This window comes from Hydra vulgaris, chromosome 04 (genome assembly GCF_038396675.1).
Source record: "Hydra vulgaris chromosome 04, alternate assembly HydraT2T_AEP".
NCBI classification, from domain to species: domain Eukaryota; kingdom Metazoa; phylum Cnidaria; class Hydrozoa; order Anthoathecata; family Hydridae; genus Hydra; species Hydra vulgaris.
This window is the reverse complement of record NC_088923.1, coordinates 11,231,754-11,250,047: the sequence shown is the minus strand read 5'-3', so window position 1 is coordinate 11,250,047 and position 18,294 is coordinate 11,231,754. Positions and strand designations below refer to the sequence as shown.

At 31.4% G+C, this 18,294-nt stretch overlaps 1 protein-coding gene across 1 annotated transcript in view; it reads left to right on the top strand.

The window, feature by feature from the left end:
- Positions 1-292: 292 nt before the first annotated feature.
- The window catches only part of LOC100209507 (DNA mismatch repair protein Msh6), a 109,146-nt gene continuing 91,144 nt past the window's right edge, over positions 293-18,294 (top strand). Inside the window, exons 1-2 of the mRNA XM_065795435.1 lie at positions 293-712; positions 9,709-9,862. Coding sequence (XP_065651507.1) covers positions 411-712; positions 9,709-9,862 — 456 coding nt within the window. The 5' untranslated portion in view covers positions 293-410. The remainder of the gene's footprint in view (positions 713-9,708; positions 9,863-18,294) is intronic.

Here is an 18,294-nt window from a genome sequence, read left to right as displayed (position 1 = left end):
ATCTTATCAAATGTTATCTATCAGTATCTTATCAAATATTATCTATCAGTGCTATCAGTTCAAAGTCATAAAAGGGCTGAGAAAATGTTGTTTTCTTTTTCATTGATTTCATTGCATTTTATATTGATTTCTTTGCATTTTTTGAGCATTCCTAATTATAATAAGTAGTATTTTTTTTTTAAACTAATTTTGGTATATGATTATGTTGGGAATCAAAAAACATTTTTTTCCCCTTAACGGACCATGACAACGACAATTTCCCGCTATAAAAACCATGACAATTTCCCGCTATAAAAATCCGGCGAAAATTTTAATTCTTAAGAACATGTGCGCAATTAGCACAATTTTTCAGTGTTTTAGCGATCACCATAAATATTTCATTTACTTAATAGTAAAATTTTATTAGGAGCATGGCAACTTTGTTTTCGTATTTTAAAAAATCTCCAGCTCCTAATAAGAATAATATTGTACCAACAAAAAAATCTAAAGTCGAAGATAAAAGTCCAGGAACACCGTTAACCACTAATAACAACAACAACAACAACAAAACATTTTTAGTAGGAGAATTAGTTTGGGCAAAATTAGATACTTATCCTTTTTGGCCCGCATTAGTGTGTAAAGATCCAGCAACTAACAAACATTTAAAAAGTTATTTGGAAGTTCATGTGCAATTTTTTGGAGAACCGCCTACTCATGACTGGGTTAAAATTAGGTCATTTTTTAATTTTTCTTATTAAATTATTTATTTTTTTAATTTATTTTTGTTTAATATTTTTAAAGTTTTCATTTTTACAATTTTAAATTATTCACAATTTCAATTTTAAATTATGCTATCATTTTTTTTCATATGTTTTATAAAATGGTTGTATACCATATATTTGATACATTTATATTGTTTGATACATTTCATGCATGTTTTATGTATTTTTTAGGAATATAAATTTATTTTCTCTAAAACATCTACATAATTCTCTGTAATTCCTGATAAATAAATGAATAAATTAATAATAAAGGTTTAAAATTAATTTTACAATGTAAGTTTTTGTACTAGCATTGATAGTGCACTGAAGTGTCTGTTTTAAAATATTTAAAAATTTCAAAACAGTTACAAAGGAGGTAACAGAAACATAAAGCTCTACTGGTACTCCAATGAAGTAGCTTACAAGCATAAAGCAAAATTAGATACAACTTGTCATTCACTAACTCTTGTTTTTAAAGCATATTACATAAATATTCTCAATATTATATATTTTAAAACAGCTTCTGTATATACTATAGCTTCTGTATATTCTATATGCAGAATACATGTAGTATATGCAGAACAGATTCTTAAGATATACCATATGCAGAAGTTGCTTTAAAATATAAAATATTGAGAATATTTATGGTATATGAGTACATTAAAAACAAGAGTTAGCAAATGACAAGTTTTTTTAAACTTTGTTTTATGCTTGTTTTTTTGTTTTATTGTTTATTAAAAATCATTCTATTTTTTTTACCTGTATTTCAAATAAAAAAATTTTTATAACAGATTTATAATACACTTTTTTGTTCAATAATAAAATACATAATAAAAAGATAATTAAAAATAGTCAAAATGACTTAATAATACTGTTTATGGCATAATTTCAAAATTATTTATGACAACAACAAAAAAAAGAAAAAAAAAATTTAAAGAAAGCTTTATTAAAAGTAAAACAGGTATCATAATCAACCAACAAATATAATAAAATAACATTGTCTACATGTATATGTTACAATGTTATTTTGCCATTTCAAATAGTTTCCAATTCTATAGACCCTTTACCTTAAATTAAAGGGATCTTTGATCAGCTACTACTATCTACTATAAGTGGGCCAAATATAAGCAACTGGTTGCAGTTAAGAAGTAAAAAATATCTAAAAGTATAACGCCCCTTCACCAGAAAAGTTTAATTAGCAGCCATTTTGAGATGCTTAGAAATTTTTCTAAAACTTTCTTTTGATCTAAGATTAACAGCATATAAGACCAAAGACCCAACTATCAAAAAATACAAATATTTTAAACTTCTCATGTTCACATAAGAGTTGCCAGAGTTTTTTAATAAGCCTATTTTTTTACTATCAATGGTTGAATGCATTATTGGAAACCAGTGCCTATTAAACCTGCTTACTGGGCCTTTTTTTAAAAAAAAAATTCTTATTCACTTCCAGCAGGCTGCGAGCAACCGCTATTAAGTTGAGAGTGACAAGCAAAAAAAAGAATAGCGTTATAGAGCAAGGAAATGGTTGACAGAAGACTAAAAGTTAAAGGTTGTATGAGTCAGGAAAACATGAAGATGAGAGTTCCAAAGGTTGAGGTGCAGGGAAAAAAACTAGATGAATTAAAGTTTTTAGAGAATGCTAGGACGAATACAGTAAGAGAATGAGACTTTGCTGAATCAAGAGTCAAGGGAAAATGAGTTTTATTTGATGGAACTAGAGATGATAGCTCCTTTGAGCAGTGATCATGATAGTATTTGGAGAAAATAGAAATATATGCAATTTTATGACGATGGGAAAAAAGCTCAAGTTTAGCAGATAGAGTGGGTCTAACTACATTTACAATGCTTTTTTGGACCTTGTATAGAAGAGAAAAAGTATCATTAGAAGAACCAGCCCAAATATAACAACAGTACTTCATACAAGGACGAATAAAAGATTTGTAGAGGTAGAGAATGAAATCAGGAAAGAGTAAATAATCCAAGAAGACTCAAAGGAGAGGACTCAGTGAGGGGGTTGCCATTTATTAGTATAGGAATGTCAACAGTACTGCAATAGTTGTTTGCAGTGAATAACTGAGTTTTGTTGGAGTTAAAATTTACAATCCACTTTGAGCCCCAATCTGTTACAGAAGTGAGATCAGATTCAAAATCGGCTTTCTGTTCTAAGCAATCGAAAAGACAAGACTTTTTAACAAGACAGGAGTATAAAGTTGAGTCATCAGCAAAAAGTGCTACTTTAGATATAAGATTGTTGGGAAGATCATTAATGTAGATAAGAAACAAAACAGGACCAAGGATAGAACCTTGAGGTACCCCAGACATTACTAAAAATAAAGAAGAGTGTTGGCCTTCAAGGATAACTTTATTAAAGCAGTTAAAAATAAATGATTTGATAATCTCAAAAACTTTTCTACATGCACCATATGAAACAAGCTTATGGAGAAGACCAGTATGCCAAACTTTGTTGAAAGCCTTAGATATTTCAAGAGCAATAGCCCTAGCCTCTCCCCTACCATCTAATGCACGATAAAATCTTTCAGTGACAGCTAGTCAGCCGGTGGTTATCTTCCTTTAATTCGTAAAGATTCCAATAGTCACATGCTTGGGCTGGGTAATATGTAAGAATTTACCTATTTGTCAAGTTATCCTGCAACTGATCATATGTAAACCTGTACAAAATGCCTCATTTCCAGCTGCCTTGTAGGTTACACTTTTTGAAAGAAAGGCTTGGAGAAGCCAACTCTGACTTAACACACACCCTGCCTTGGTTAAGTAAAAGCTAAAGATGATGTCTCGATAAAAATACTCATCTTGGGCAGATGTTGAATGTATCTGGCTACTGCGTTGTAGAAGACCTCCTAGGCAAATATTTAAGTGGTAAACAGACTATCTGTTCTATATCTTCACACTCCATCTAAATAATATATTGTTTCCAGTTTAGGAATGAATGCTGGATTTTCTTGACTTGATGCATGGGTTTTGTTTGTGTCTCTATTTTTATGACTAGATAACTCATTCTATTATTACCTATTAGGGTACTGGTCTAAAACTCAGTTTTATGGCTCTGAGACTGGCAGGTAGTTTCTAGAACTCTGTGATAGCTCTCAGAGAGGCTGATTCCATCAACAGATGTTACGTGTCAGAGTACTAACAGTGCCATATTGCGCATGAAAAGTGTCTTAGTTAGTACTTTTTGTGTACATTGTTGAAGCCACATTTGGAGCCTGTTGATATAGGCATCTGTTATTCTTATTTTTTTATAATTCTGGAGAGCAATCTGACTCATCTAACTATTATCCCATTAGTCTTTTTACTGTCATAAACAAGGTTTTTTAGTCTTTAATTAACAAACACCTAATCTCTTATCTTAAATCTAATAACTTATGCTGATTTGTTAACAGCAATAACTGATAGATTTTATCGAGCATTAGATAATTGCAGTATAAAAGTTGTCTCAGAAATTCTCACATCTGATGGCGTTGTTTTCTGATTATACTACCATTGATTCTTGTCTTGATAAGAACCAACACTCTGTTTTCTTGGAGGGACATTCGAGCTTCAAAAAGATCTCACTTCAGCTACAGCATGGGACTCTCAGTGGCTGGTGAAATTTGACTCAGATAAAACTCAATTTTTTTAAGCTAATCATTATCAATATAATCTAAGTCTTGCTATATTTATGAACTGTAATGTGCTTCATAAGTCATCTACCCTTCGTCTTTAAGGATTAACTCTTATTCCGAAAATCACAAAATTAGTATCTGCTATAGTTGCATCTCTTTATTGTGATTGCCAATTGTATTTTGGACTCAATTCTCTATCTCTATGTTTCTTATCTATCCAAGTATGGTTAGATTGATGTCTTTTGTCTTTAGACAAGGTGCAATAACGCATAGTGAACATAGTTAGACCTGTTCTTGCAGCCAACCTTTAAGCATTGTCACATTTTTTTTTTTTTAAACATCTTTGCTTCCAACATGGCTACAAGCAACCACTAATTAGAGTTGAAAGTTACTGGAAGAGAAAAGATTAAGATTGTAGAGCAAAATAACGATTGACAGATGACAGGAAAGCAAGATAAAGGAAGCGAATTCCAAAGAACTGATGTTCAAGGTAAAAAAACTTGAGGAATAAGAATTTTTGGAGTATTTAGGAACAGTCACAGAACATTGATGAGACTTGATTGAATGTCAAGTAACACTAGAATCAATTATAATAAATGACACAAGAGACGCTAGCTCTTTAAAGCAGTGCCCATTACAGTATTTGTAGAAAAAAGAAAGAGAAGCAACATTAAGACAATGTAATAATGGTTGGAGGTTGGCTGCAAGAACAGGTCCAACTATATTTACCATGCGTTTTTGCACCTTGTCTAAAAGATAAAGGGCATCATTAGAAGATCCACCCCAAATATGGCAACAGTATTCCACACAAGGCCGGATTTGAGATTTATAGAGATTGAGAATAGAATCCGGAGTAAGAAAGTGTCGAGCTCGATAAAGAGATGCAACCTTAGCAGATGCTAATTTTGCAATGGATTTGATATATGGGTTCCAAGAAAGATCAAAAGTAAGAGTCAATCCTAGAAGATGAAGGGTAGATGACTCATCAAGTACATTACCGTTCATAAATATAGGAAGATCTTAATTATTGCGATAATGATTGGCTGAAAAAAATTGGGTTTTATCTGAATTAAAATTCACCAGCCACTGTGAGTTGCATGCTGTAGCAGAAGTGAGATTCTTTTCAAACTCAAATGCCCCCTCCAAGCAATCAGAAAGTGTTGGCTTCTTATCATGACAAGAATAAATGGTAGTATCATCAACAAACAATGCCACCTTAGATGTGAGAATATCTGGAAGATCATTAATCTAAATTAAAAAGAGTATAGGGCCAAGGATTGAACCTCAAGAAACCCCTGAAGTTACTGAATAAAAAGAGTTCTATCCATCGAGGACAACTTTTATACTACAATTGGAAAGGAAAGATTCGATAATCTGAAAGATGTTGCCAGATATGGAGAAGACCAGCATGCTAAATTATATCAAAAGCTTAAGAAGGAATGTCAAGAGGAATGGCCTTAACCTCTCCACTTTTATCTAATGCATGATAAAACCTATCGGTGATTGCTGTTAGCATATTAGCTGTAGAACGAAAAGATCGAAATCCATATTGGTGATCAGAAAGTAAGTTATTAGATTCAAGATAAGAGATTAAATGTTTCTTAATTAAAGGATCAAAAACCTTGCTTATGATAGGAAGAAGACTTATGGGACGGTAGTTAGAGAAATCAGATCGCTCTCCAGAATTTTTGAAAATAAGGATAACAGATGCCGCTTTACAGCAGGCTGGAAAACTCTGATAAGCACTTGTTGAATAGTTTTGAAAGTATAGATGACAGCTCCGGAGAACACTTCTGCAAGACAATAACAGGTATGTTGTCCAGGCCACAAGCTGTAGAAGAGTCTAGGCAGGAAATCACTTTAGATACAGATGCTGGAGTGATATGAATGTCAAGCAATGGATCAACCTGTTTGTTGGCAATATCAGATAGAACGCAACTAGTAGAATCAAGAGATGATATTGATGAAAAGTTCTTAGCAAACAATTCAGCTTTTTCTTTAGGTGAGGTGACTAAGTCTGAACCATACAAGAGAGGTGGAATTACAGATTTGCCCTTATTATAGATACTGTTAAAGATTCTCCAGAAGTCACGAGAGCCTAATTTTTGTGATGAAATATGAGATTTCATTACCTGAGAATAGCGGGCTTTAGCGTTAGACGAAACCTTTTTACAATGGTTTCTAGCAATAATAAACAGACGCCTGTTTTCTGAAGAATTGTTTTGCTGATAGATATGGAAGTAATGGTTTTGATTGGCAATTGGAGCAGCACAATCTGAGGAAAACCATGGAGAAGAGCGAGGCTTGACCTGGAATCGTCCATTGCGAATAAAAGATTTTATGCCAGCCTGAATCCACAAAGTTATGTAAGAAGCACATTAGTCAACAGGAAGACGAAAGATCACTACCTAAGGGCCATCATGAAGAAAATTATGGAAAGAATCCCAGTCAGCTTTAAGGTAGTTGTATGAGGTACAATGATTGGGGGATTCAGATGATGAAGAAGAATGAGATAATAGTTTCAGGAGATCAAACTGTGATCTGAAGCACCTAAGGGTGAACGTGGAGAAACTGAGCACTGACTAGGATCAGAAACAAGACATAAGTCGAGTAGAGAAGGTAAATGATTCAGGTTGTCTGGAAAGCAAGTTGGAAAGTTGACTATTTGAGTAATGGATTGATAAAGGCAAAAGTTGTGGGCTTTAATGCCTGCAGATTCACTGACACTAGAGCTAAGCCATTCAGTTTGATGAACATTAAAGTCACTGACACCAACAATATTGGTTGATGGATAAAGAGAGAGGGCTTTGTCAATATGATCAGAAATAACATCAAAAAGAGTGCTGTCTTGAGATGAAGGAGAGCGATACAGAATAAGGGAAAAGGTGGTAGAGTGAAGTGGTGCTAAATGAAAGCACATAAAAGAATAGTCTGTGGATTCAAACTTACTTTCTTGACAAATGGGTGAATTCTTACAAATCTAAATGCCCAGGCCAAGCATGCGACTATTGGAGTCTTTACAAATTAAAGGAAGGTAACCATCAACACTAAGATCACAAGATGAGACAGCTGAACTCAAATTAGTCTCACAAAGAGCAAGTAGATCTGGTGATCTTTGCAAGAGGTTAGACTCAACAGAAGAAAAGTTACTTCGAAGACCACGACTGTTAGTGAATGATAGGTCTAGAGAACTTGGTGATGACAATGTTTTTTTGTGTTGTATAGTTTTTGGTACTTCATTCATTTTTAATTCATTTGTTAAAGAACTTGACTCATAGATAGTACTCAGTACACTGTTTGCCTCATTACTATTAATAAACCCTAAGTCGTAACAAAGGGCTCCAAATTTGGCCTTGGCAATGCACACCAAAAGTACAAACAGGGACACCGTCTATGCGCAACATGGTACTGTTAATACTTTGAAATTTTTCAGCTGTTGATGGAATCAGCCTCTCTTAGAGCTACCTCAGAGTTCAGGAAACCTGACTACCAGCCGGCCTCAGAACCATAAAGCTGAGTTTTAGAGCTGTCCCCTCATTAGGAGATAATAGAATGACTTGCCTAGTCATAAAAACAGAGACACAAGCAAAACCCATGCATCGAGTCACAAAGATCCAGCATTCAGCATCCTAAACTGGAATCAATGTATTAAAAATACATCTGTGCCCGCCAAATAGATGAAGAAGAGGTGCAAGGCTAGTCATCAGATAGAATCTGTTTACCCCTTAAAACATCGTTTTAATGTTGCTTTTCTTTCTCTTTTCTATAAATACAATAATGAGATCCAAAGAGTTAGCGTCTACCTACTCTAGCGTGACACCTACTAAAATTCATTCTTGTTTTACTTGTCATTCAATTAATATCACCTCTTTATTGTGGCTGTTTCTAAGTAGTCCAAAAATTCTTAGTTTTTTTCCTCAAACATCAGTTCTTTAGAATTTGCTCTATTTATCTTGCTTTCCTGAATGGTATAATTTGTAATTAAATTGTATAAGTCTGTTAATTTTTGTCTTGCTTTGTAACTTCTTTAATAGTAGTTGCTTGCAGCCTTGTTAGAAGTTAGATGTAAAAAAAAAAATTTGGGTCATCACTGACATCATTCAACAGCTTCTGAGCAATATCTGTGCAATGATTCTTCTGGTCAAAGAAACAAGCTTTGCTGACACACGTTTCATGTCTAAAATATCTGAAAACTTTGCATGGCCTAAACCAAAGTCAAATTCCTCAGCAACTTCTCTAATATTATTTCAACAATTATTCAAAACATTCTTTTTTTTACTGCTTCTACCTTTTTATCTGTTTTTGATGTGCTGGGATGTTCAGAATAAGGGTCATTGGCCTCCTCTCTGTAATCTTGGAAAAACTTGTTCCACTCATAAATATTTTATTTTACTTCCCCCCTCCTCCCCCAATATTTTGCAACCATTTTGTACCCCCCTTCCTTCCCCCACAAAAATTTTTTTTACAACTTTTTTAGAGGGAGGGGGATACAGAATTTTACAAAATACAAAATGGTTTTTAATATAATAATGTCTATAATTCTCTAAGCTTTTTTGAGTTAATTAATTAGTACTTTTCAGTCTATTTAATGTTTTTTTTTCACCCCAATAGTTTCGTGTAAAATTGTTTAAATTAACATTGCTATTCTAAACATGATACCAATTTTAAAAACCTATTCTTCTGATATATGCAAAGTATTATATACATAATATATAAAACATAATATATTATATGTGCAAAAATATTATTTTATAAATACAATTTTCTTCCATCTTGCAACGTTAGCGTGGCCGAGTGGATTCCGCTTCAGGCTAGTAAACCAAGGGTTCTAGGTTTGCCTCTCGGTAAGGATATTAAAATTTTTTTTTAGTTAGTGCACAAAGATTGTTTTTTTGTTGCTGCAATCTTAAGTGCACTAACTAAATAAAGTTCTGCACTTGGAGCATATAAAGTCAAAGCGCAAAACATGCACTGCACAAAGACTGTTACAGCCGTAACAGTCCGTTAATGCAACTAAGTAAGATTTAGCAACTAAGTAAGATTTAGGCGTAGTTGATTTTACAATTAACATGTAGATACATCAACAGAGGGTTTTGGTTTGATCCTATAAAAAAAAAAATGTTGCATCACAAAATTGAAATCCTCCCCCCTCACCCTTGTAACAAATTGTCACAAAATCGCCTATTTTTTTTGAATTCATTTATTCTTTGAAGGCTCAATGTGATATGTATAAAATATATTTTTAAATATATTTTATGCATATCATATTGAACAATAATATTATATAATAATTTTTAATATTATTATTATGTAATAATTATATTATTTATGTTATATTTTAGCAATGTCAAGCAGTTTGATGAGCTACAACCTTCCAACGAAGAAGATCTAAAGATAGCTTTTAAGCAAGCTGAAGCTGCATTAAATTTAACTCTTCCAGAGAGAATTGATTTATATTATGTTTGTAAAGCTTCAGATTCTGATGAGGACACTAAGGTATGTATGTATATATTTGTGTGTGTATATATGTGTGTATATATTTGTGTGTGTGTGTGTACTGTTGATGTTAAAATTTGTCACCTGTGTGCTTTGCACACTTTGCACATGCCACCAACCGGCACTATATATAGGGCTCAGTTTAATTTTTTTCTAAAGTCTCAGACAATGTCCGATCAAAACTTGTTTGGGTCAGACAGTGTTCAATCAAATTTTTAAAATATAATCTTTAAGGCTTTTATTTAATCAAAATCTTTTGTTATGTTATTAAGTTTATTTAACGTCTAGTTAAGTTGTAGTTTTTAGCCTTATTATTTAGAATATTTCATTGCAGATTTTTGTTTTTTAATAAAATAGTTTTTATTGTATGATTTTTTAGATTTTCATGCTGTAACTGACAACGCTTATTTTTTTTTTTCTTTACGATTTGACTGTTTCGATGTTTAAACAATTTAAATGCAAAAAAAAACCCTTACATTACAAATAACTTTAAATCATTGATCTTTTTCAAAGTTTTGTTTTACGTGAAGATTTTAAATAAAATCAAAAATTAATTATAATGATCGATTAAAATAAACTTAAAAAATTTTTTTTTTTGCAGGTATGTATTTTTTATGATAAATTTAAATGTTCAAAACTATTTTTCCATGTTCTAAAAATCTTTAAAAAAAATTTTTTAAGTTACTTTAAATTATCTTCCTATAATTTAGTTGTTTTATTTTATTTTATTATTTTTTATTTTAACAAAGAACTTGACTTACTAATTAAATCTTTAAATAATTGAAAATTACGATTTTAAAAAGACTACATTATTTTAACAAAAAAAATTTTTTTTGCAACTTTTTGAAAAAAATGTTTATACAACTTATATATTATATATTTTTTTATATTACTTTATTTTATATTTAAATATTATATGTTTTTTTCTTTTCAATAATTTAGATTCACTTATCAATAATTTAAATAAAATTTGTTCATTTGTTAAACAATCAAGAGAAGTAATTTGTAAAGGTGTTTTACGTAACTTTAATTAAATGTTTAAAAAGTTAAATTTAAAGTAATTTTTTTCAAATGCAATTAAAATTGTAACAAAAAGTAATTTTAACTTTCAGTTTTTTTAATTCTATTTTAAAGCTAATTTATAACCATGAGCGAGAGACAAGAAGCTAGTACTTCTCGTGAGACCAAGAACAAGACAAGACGAGAAATTTAACAATTTTTGAAAACAAATTTATTAAAATCCAAGTAAAAAAAAAAAATGTAAACATGGTTTTGACTAATAGACACAACATTTGTCAAATGTAAACTTTTTCAAATATTAATTCAGAATTTTTTTGCCAAACTTTTCCAACAAGACAATGTTTTCTCTGATTAAGATGATTTGTTCTACTTTTCCTGGGTGTAAGTTGTGTCTGGATGATCGGACGACATTTCCGCCTGAGCTAAAAACTCTCTCTGATTTAGTTGAACTTGCTGGAATAGCTAAAATTTGTCTAGCTAATGAAGAGAGTTCTGGCAATGTATTTGAATGCAATTTTCACCAATCAAGAATCGGAAAGTCTTTTTTGGCATCAGGGAGATATTCATACTGGCACATTTCGCTCAAAATAGAATTCAGTTCAGATGTTGGCTCTTGTGTTTCAAGTCTGACGTTTAACTTGCGCTTCAGTTTTGAATTAGGGGACAAATCTGCTGAAAGGACTCTGGCAACAGGTTGGCACTCAACATTATCCTTAACCTGTGAGGCTAACCATTCTTTTGTGGTTTGAAATTTTTTGAAGAGCTTCAAGTGAAGTCCCTTTAAAGCAGGATTTAAGTAGTTTGCTGCAGCACTCAATAAGTTTCCAGGTGACAAAGAGAAAATCTTTTCTCAATGCAGCTTTTCAAGTTTTTTGCATACAAGACACCGTAGCCATTTTTTCCATCCGTCTCAATAAATTGATCAATTTTGTCATGGATTAAATAAAGAGAATCGACGACAGTGTTAATTGTTGGAATAGACTCAGCCGAACATGTTTCTGTAGCTTCTTTAAGTGGTGCCAAAATTTCTACTGCTCCCTCGATTGATTTCCACTGTGATGCACTGATGGTCTTTGAAGAAAAAATATCTTTATTTGCACTTAAGCTGATAATTGCACTCTTTAGATGTAGGACAGAAGCCATGCAATCCAGTTCACTATTCCATCTTGTGTCAACAGATTGGCGTAACTGTCTAAAATTGATTCCTTGAGCGTCTGATTTTGATTCAAGCAACTCAGCTGCAACTGTTGATTGGTGAGTTAAACAAGCCAAATCTTTGCATGTTTGCAACACATCATCCATTTCAGCAGTCATTCCAAATAAGTCTCGAACTGCACATTGCAAAATATGATTGTTGCACAAGTATTGGTCAAGGCGCTTTGAAAATTTGACTGCAAGTTTCATGTTTCTTGCCTGTTCGTTCACGCAGTACATTGGCAAATGAGCAGGCAAATTTAATTCTTCTAAGAAAGAATCCAGCTTTCCTTCAATTAAGATACCTGTGTGTCTGCCTAGGAACTGTTGGACATGGGGTGTCCAGTGATGTAGTCTCCAATTTTCGTCAATAGCATGAAAAGTCCAAGAGATGTTGCTGTCCTAAGCTTTAGAAGTCCAAAAGTCAGAAGTAAATGCAGCACTTTTTAGATTTGGCTTAATCTCAGTTATTATGCTCTTCATTCCAGCTTGAACTTCTCTTGACCGAATTGAAAGCTTTCTTGAATATGTTGTTCTGTGATGAAGGCTCAGTTTAGGGTTTGCAATGTCAAACAATTTCTTGAAACCTCTTCCTTCGACTGCTAAAAAGGATGCCAGATCAATGCAAAAGTAATCCACCATTGCAGAGTCAAACTGTTTTTGAATGGAATTGTCTTTGTCATATTTGGACTTTGTTTCAAGCATTTCGACCATGGTTTGTTGTTTCTTCTTAGGAGGAGGAAGAAGAGAGTCGTCAGTTTTTTCAGAATACTCAACGTAATCTTGGCTGTATTTTTTTTTGAGGTGACAATGAAGTCCTTTTGTGTTCCCATCTTTTGTTTTCAAAGACTTTTTGCACGCCTTGCATTCAGCACTGTCACTTGTTTTTTGAAAATATCTCCAGATTTTGTTTTTTCTTGGTGACATTTTTGATCATTGAAATGAAGCAAGAATATTTCTTTTCAATATGAACAATATGTGTCAAGTTGAATTCCACTGGTAAACTAATGAAATTAAGTCGAAAGTGCACCGTTTTATACAAAAAGTTTTTGTATTTAAAATCTAATTAAAAATATTTAAAATCTAATTAAAATTTTTAAATTAGATTTTTTTAAAAATCTTTTTAAAAAATCTAATTAAAAATCTAATTAAAATCACGGAGTCAAAATATTAATTAATTAAAAAAACAAATTTTTAAGCATTTTGTAAATTATAATAATTTTCAATTTAGAAAATATAACATTTAAGTCTCGTTCTACTTCTCGCGAGAATTTTCTATTTCTCGTTTCTCATGAGAAGTCCCATTTCTCACGAGAAACGAGAACTAGATCTTGCTCATGGTTACTAATTTATTTTCTTTTTTGTACGGAAATGATTTGCTTATTCTTTAGTTTTTTCAATTTTTTTCTTAGTTTAAGTTTAGCTTAACATTTCTTTTTTCAGCGCATTTCTGAAATGTTTAAATCATCAAAGCATCATTTGCGAGGTCAGCAATAGTGTTCGATCGCACGCCATTCCTGTCCAAGCTTTATTTTGTAGGATTTAATTCCTGTCGGAAACAAAATGTTTGATTACTTTGTAAATTGATCAGACAATCTGATGTTTTACCTGAACAATATCTGATGCCCGACCGTTAAATTGAGCCCTGTATGTATGTATGTATGTATGTATGTATATAATATATATATATATATATATATATATATATATATATATATATATATATATATATATATATATATCTGTGTGTGTGCGTGTGTTTGTGTGTGTGTGTGTGTGTGTGTGTGTGTGTGTGTGTGTGTGTGTGTGTGTGTGTGTGTGTGTGTGTGTGTGTGTGTGTGTGATATATTAACAACCACGGTCCAAAACCTATAATAGTAACTACAACTACAGAAAATTGGTGTTTATAAAAATACTGAGTATCATTGTCTAACTAAGTCAGTGCAGATCAATACACACAGACTTGGTTAGACAATGATACTCTGTATTTTGGTTACAATTTTTTGTACTAGTAGTTACTAGTTGTTATTTGAGTGCTTTTACTGTGGTTGGTATTTTTGTATATAACAGTTTTAGGTTTGTTTAAAAAAAAATTTAATATAAAGACCAGAAAAACTTTTTTTTTTTAAATTATCATTTGGTAGACTGCCTGCCCCAACCAAACCCTCAGTCGATATAGCAGCCCTCAATTGCGAGTCAGGCTATTTATCAGTTGATGTAGCAGCACTCCACTGTGAGTCAGGCTATAAGATAGTCAATGTAGCAGCACTTTTTTGTAGCAGAAGGCTATAAGATAGTCGATGTAGCAACACTCCCCACATGTTTTACAGTAAAAAAATAAAAATAAAAACATTCAGAATGTTTTTAAAAATATTGTAGTCTTTTAATTTGCCTTTAGTTTATTAAATTTAGTTAGTTCTCGCAATTAAGTTGATGCTTTTGTTATAATCTAACCTTAATTTTGTCAGTTTAAATACCACAGATAAGCGAAGAGCTGTTTTTTACCACAAACTGTAAATCTAAGTTCTTTACTATATGTGTGTGTATATCTATATGCATATATATATAAATATATATATATATATATATATATATATATATATATATAGAGAGAGAGAGAGAGAGAGAGAGAGAGAGAGAGAGAGAGAGAGAGAGAGAGAGAGAGAGAGAGAGAGAGAGAGAGAGAGAGAGAGAGAGAGAGAGTTATGAAAAAAAAAGAACAAACAATTTTTAGATGTAATTCTATATTAAACAAAACCTCATACTGTTATATATTTTTGTAGCTCTCGACAACTCTAAGTGTACAATCAATCATTTACTACACTAGGTAGATGTCTCTTTTGATAAGAAAAACTAAAATGACTGTGGAAAATAGAAAAGACTAAAATGACTGTAGAAAGTATTTCTCTTTTTTGTCATATATTCCTTCAATATTTAGTCCATCCTCCTTTATTAGTTAATAATTTGTCAATTCTCTTAGACATCAACTCAAACAGGCTGTTACGCCATGTTATATATATTTTTTTGTCAATATAAGCTTACCATTTTGTTCTTTGACTACTTTTTATTGGTTTACTATAGGATTCAAGTCTCGACTTTGTGCTGGCCATTCTAACACCTCTATATTTTTGCCTTGGAGCCAGGCTTTGGTATTTTTTGCTGTATATTTTCAATCAACATCTTGCTGAAATACGAATTCTCCATCGAATAACTCTGGAGCAGATGGTAACATATGGTTTGAAAGTATTCAACATGCTTAGGGAAAGTCAATGTATTCTCTAACATTAATATGCCCCACACCATTCCAACTAAAGCATCACTAGGCCATAACATAATTGTCATGCTTTATTGTCTGTTTAACATGCTTTTGTTGCTTTAATTTACCTGGTCTTCTATGTGTCCAATGTCTACCATCTGAACCATTAAGGCATATTTTTCTTTTGTCTGGCCATAATACCTCCTTACAGTCATCAATGATCCAGTTTTGATACTTCTTTGCAAACATAAGCCTCTTTGCAATGTCATTTGCTAAGTAATGTTTTTTTGGCAAGTACTCTAGGATGTAAATCATACTCATGCAGCCTGTTTCTAACAGTTTGAGGGCTAACTCAAGTTCTATGAGTTGTTTCTTCAATCTCACTTCAATCTCTTTCGTAGCAACTTCTGTCAATTCTTTACTTTTCACCATCGTAAAAGTTGTCAATCAATTCTAAATGTTACAGAAGATAGAAATTATGATTTTTGTGATTTTTACTTATATTATTCTAAGCTACTAGGATACTTAAAAGATCTTACATTATGAACTTTATTGAAGATCTTGACCAAAAATTAGCAGAAAGTAACTGTCCAGATACTTTACTTATTTATATTTATAATATTTATATATATATATATATATATATATATATATATATATATATATATATATATATATATATTTACTTATTTATATTTATAATATTTATATATATATATATATATATATATATATATATATATTCAGTTATTTATATTTATAATATTTATATTTATAATATTTATATATATATATATATATATATATATATATATATATATATATATATATATATATATATATATATATTATATATATAAAATTTTAAGTAGAAAAAAATTTACTTAACTCTTTTTTTTATAATAAAAAAAATTATTTCACAATTGTAGTGAAAAACTTTTACAGCAATCAAATATTATTTTAATTATTTCAAAAGGCTGTTTAAATATTCCAATTGAAAATTTTTTTGGTATAACTTAAATGACCAAACTCGAAATGGTTAAATGCCAACTATTTAACGCTTCTTAACAAAGCCTTGAAGTTATTACTGTCTCCATTTGAAATTTAATGCTAGCGCACGAAAAAATGCCCAACAAGCCCTCTTAACTTGTAGGTAGAGGTTATATACTGTTATTCAGGGTAGTAGCCTTTTTAAAGCATGATAGGAGGTAATCCACTGTTATTTAGAGTGGTATTATTAGTATACAGAATAATAGTATTAATGGCAAAAAGAAAAGAAAAGGAATTTGAACACAATCCAATATCCACACTAACTAACAACTTCAAGACATGACTGGATTTCTCACAGATAATATCAACACATGAAATAAACCACTCTTAAACTTGAATTAAACAACAAATTAAACAACAACAATTGCTTCACAAACATGCGCAGTAAATACAACAGTTTGGTCAAAAGTTGTAGCTAACCCCACATCAACAGCAGCAAAGACTATTGCAAAGGTTACCAAACAGAAAAATAAGATGTAACCAACTAAAGCAACTTGTGTGATCATTTATGATCTTCCTAGCACAATTAGTCATATTGATGACAAAACTGCTGTAAAAGGTGTTATTGAGTCCAGTTTATATAGTCCCTAAACTTCCAGCAAAAATAAGTGCTCCAAAAGACTAGCTAACTACTCAAGCGATTGTTGTCCAGTTTGAAGATTAGAAAACTAGGAACAGTAGTAAACCAAAAAAAGCCTATTAAAATTGACAATTACAAAAACAAAGTTTTGTCAAATCAGTTAGTCCTGATCCAAATCCATCTAAAGTTGATACTTTCAACAAACTAAATTAAAACAAAAAAAGAAGTAAAAAGACACTTTATAGACAAACAAAGTACTCAACTAGCCCTTTCAATTTGTCATCTAAGGAGGGAGACTGAAATGCATCAACACACAAAAAAAAATTATTTCAAAGGCATCAAATCAACCACCCAAAGAAAGGCAACCCTGGATCACAGACAAATTAATGAAGGTAGTTAAGCTAAAAAAAGAGCTGTGGTACAAAAATGTAAACAATCCAAGAGTTTAAAATGGAGCTTACATCAAGGTGTATACAAATGTTAAAAAGGAGGTAAAGAAAAACAGCAAACAAATATTATGTTTCTATGAGTCAAAACTAGCATACAACAAGCAGAATACTATTTGCATATATTAATAGTAAACAGATAGTGAACAATCAAATACCGGCCTTAACTTTAGACTTAAATCAAATAAGCAGCAATGGAATAACAAAAGCAAACATTCTCAACAATCAATTTCAATCAGTATTTACAAAGACACCACTGACTCAGCCAATAAATCTTTTTGCATCCAAAACAAATGCTTTAACTTCAGATATAACCATTAATCAAAATATGTTCGCAAACACCTGAAAATGCTTGATGGAAATAAGTCAATAAGTGATGATAATATTAGTTCGGTTGTTTTAAAACCATGTGCAACATCAATGGCAGTTCCATTAACTCTGATATTTCAACTTTTAATAAAATTTGGCAAGGTTCCATTATCTTGGCTCAGAGCTAATGTTACACCTATTTCTAAATAAGACAGTATAATGGCTACCTAAAAAAACGAAAAAATTGTTTGCAAGTATAAAAAGTTGGTTTTTGATGAGTCAATATACAAAACCTGCAGTTTAAGAAGTGAAAAGAAATATTTTTTTAGTTTCTATATATGGTAGGCTTGTAAATTTTTTAAAATTTACTGATAAGATACAATTAAATAAAAAATTATAGACCTCTAGAAAAGGCTGCAGCTAAAACTTTTGAAAATGTGCCTCCACTTCAAACCACAGGTAACCTAGGATCAACACTGGTTATAATAAGATTTTTTTTTTCTTCTAATTTAGTAGACTTTATTACAGTGATTTCAGAAAAAAAATAGTGGGTACTCATGGGGAACCAGGAATTAAA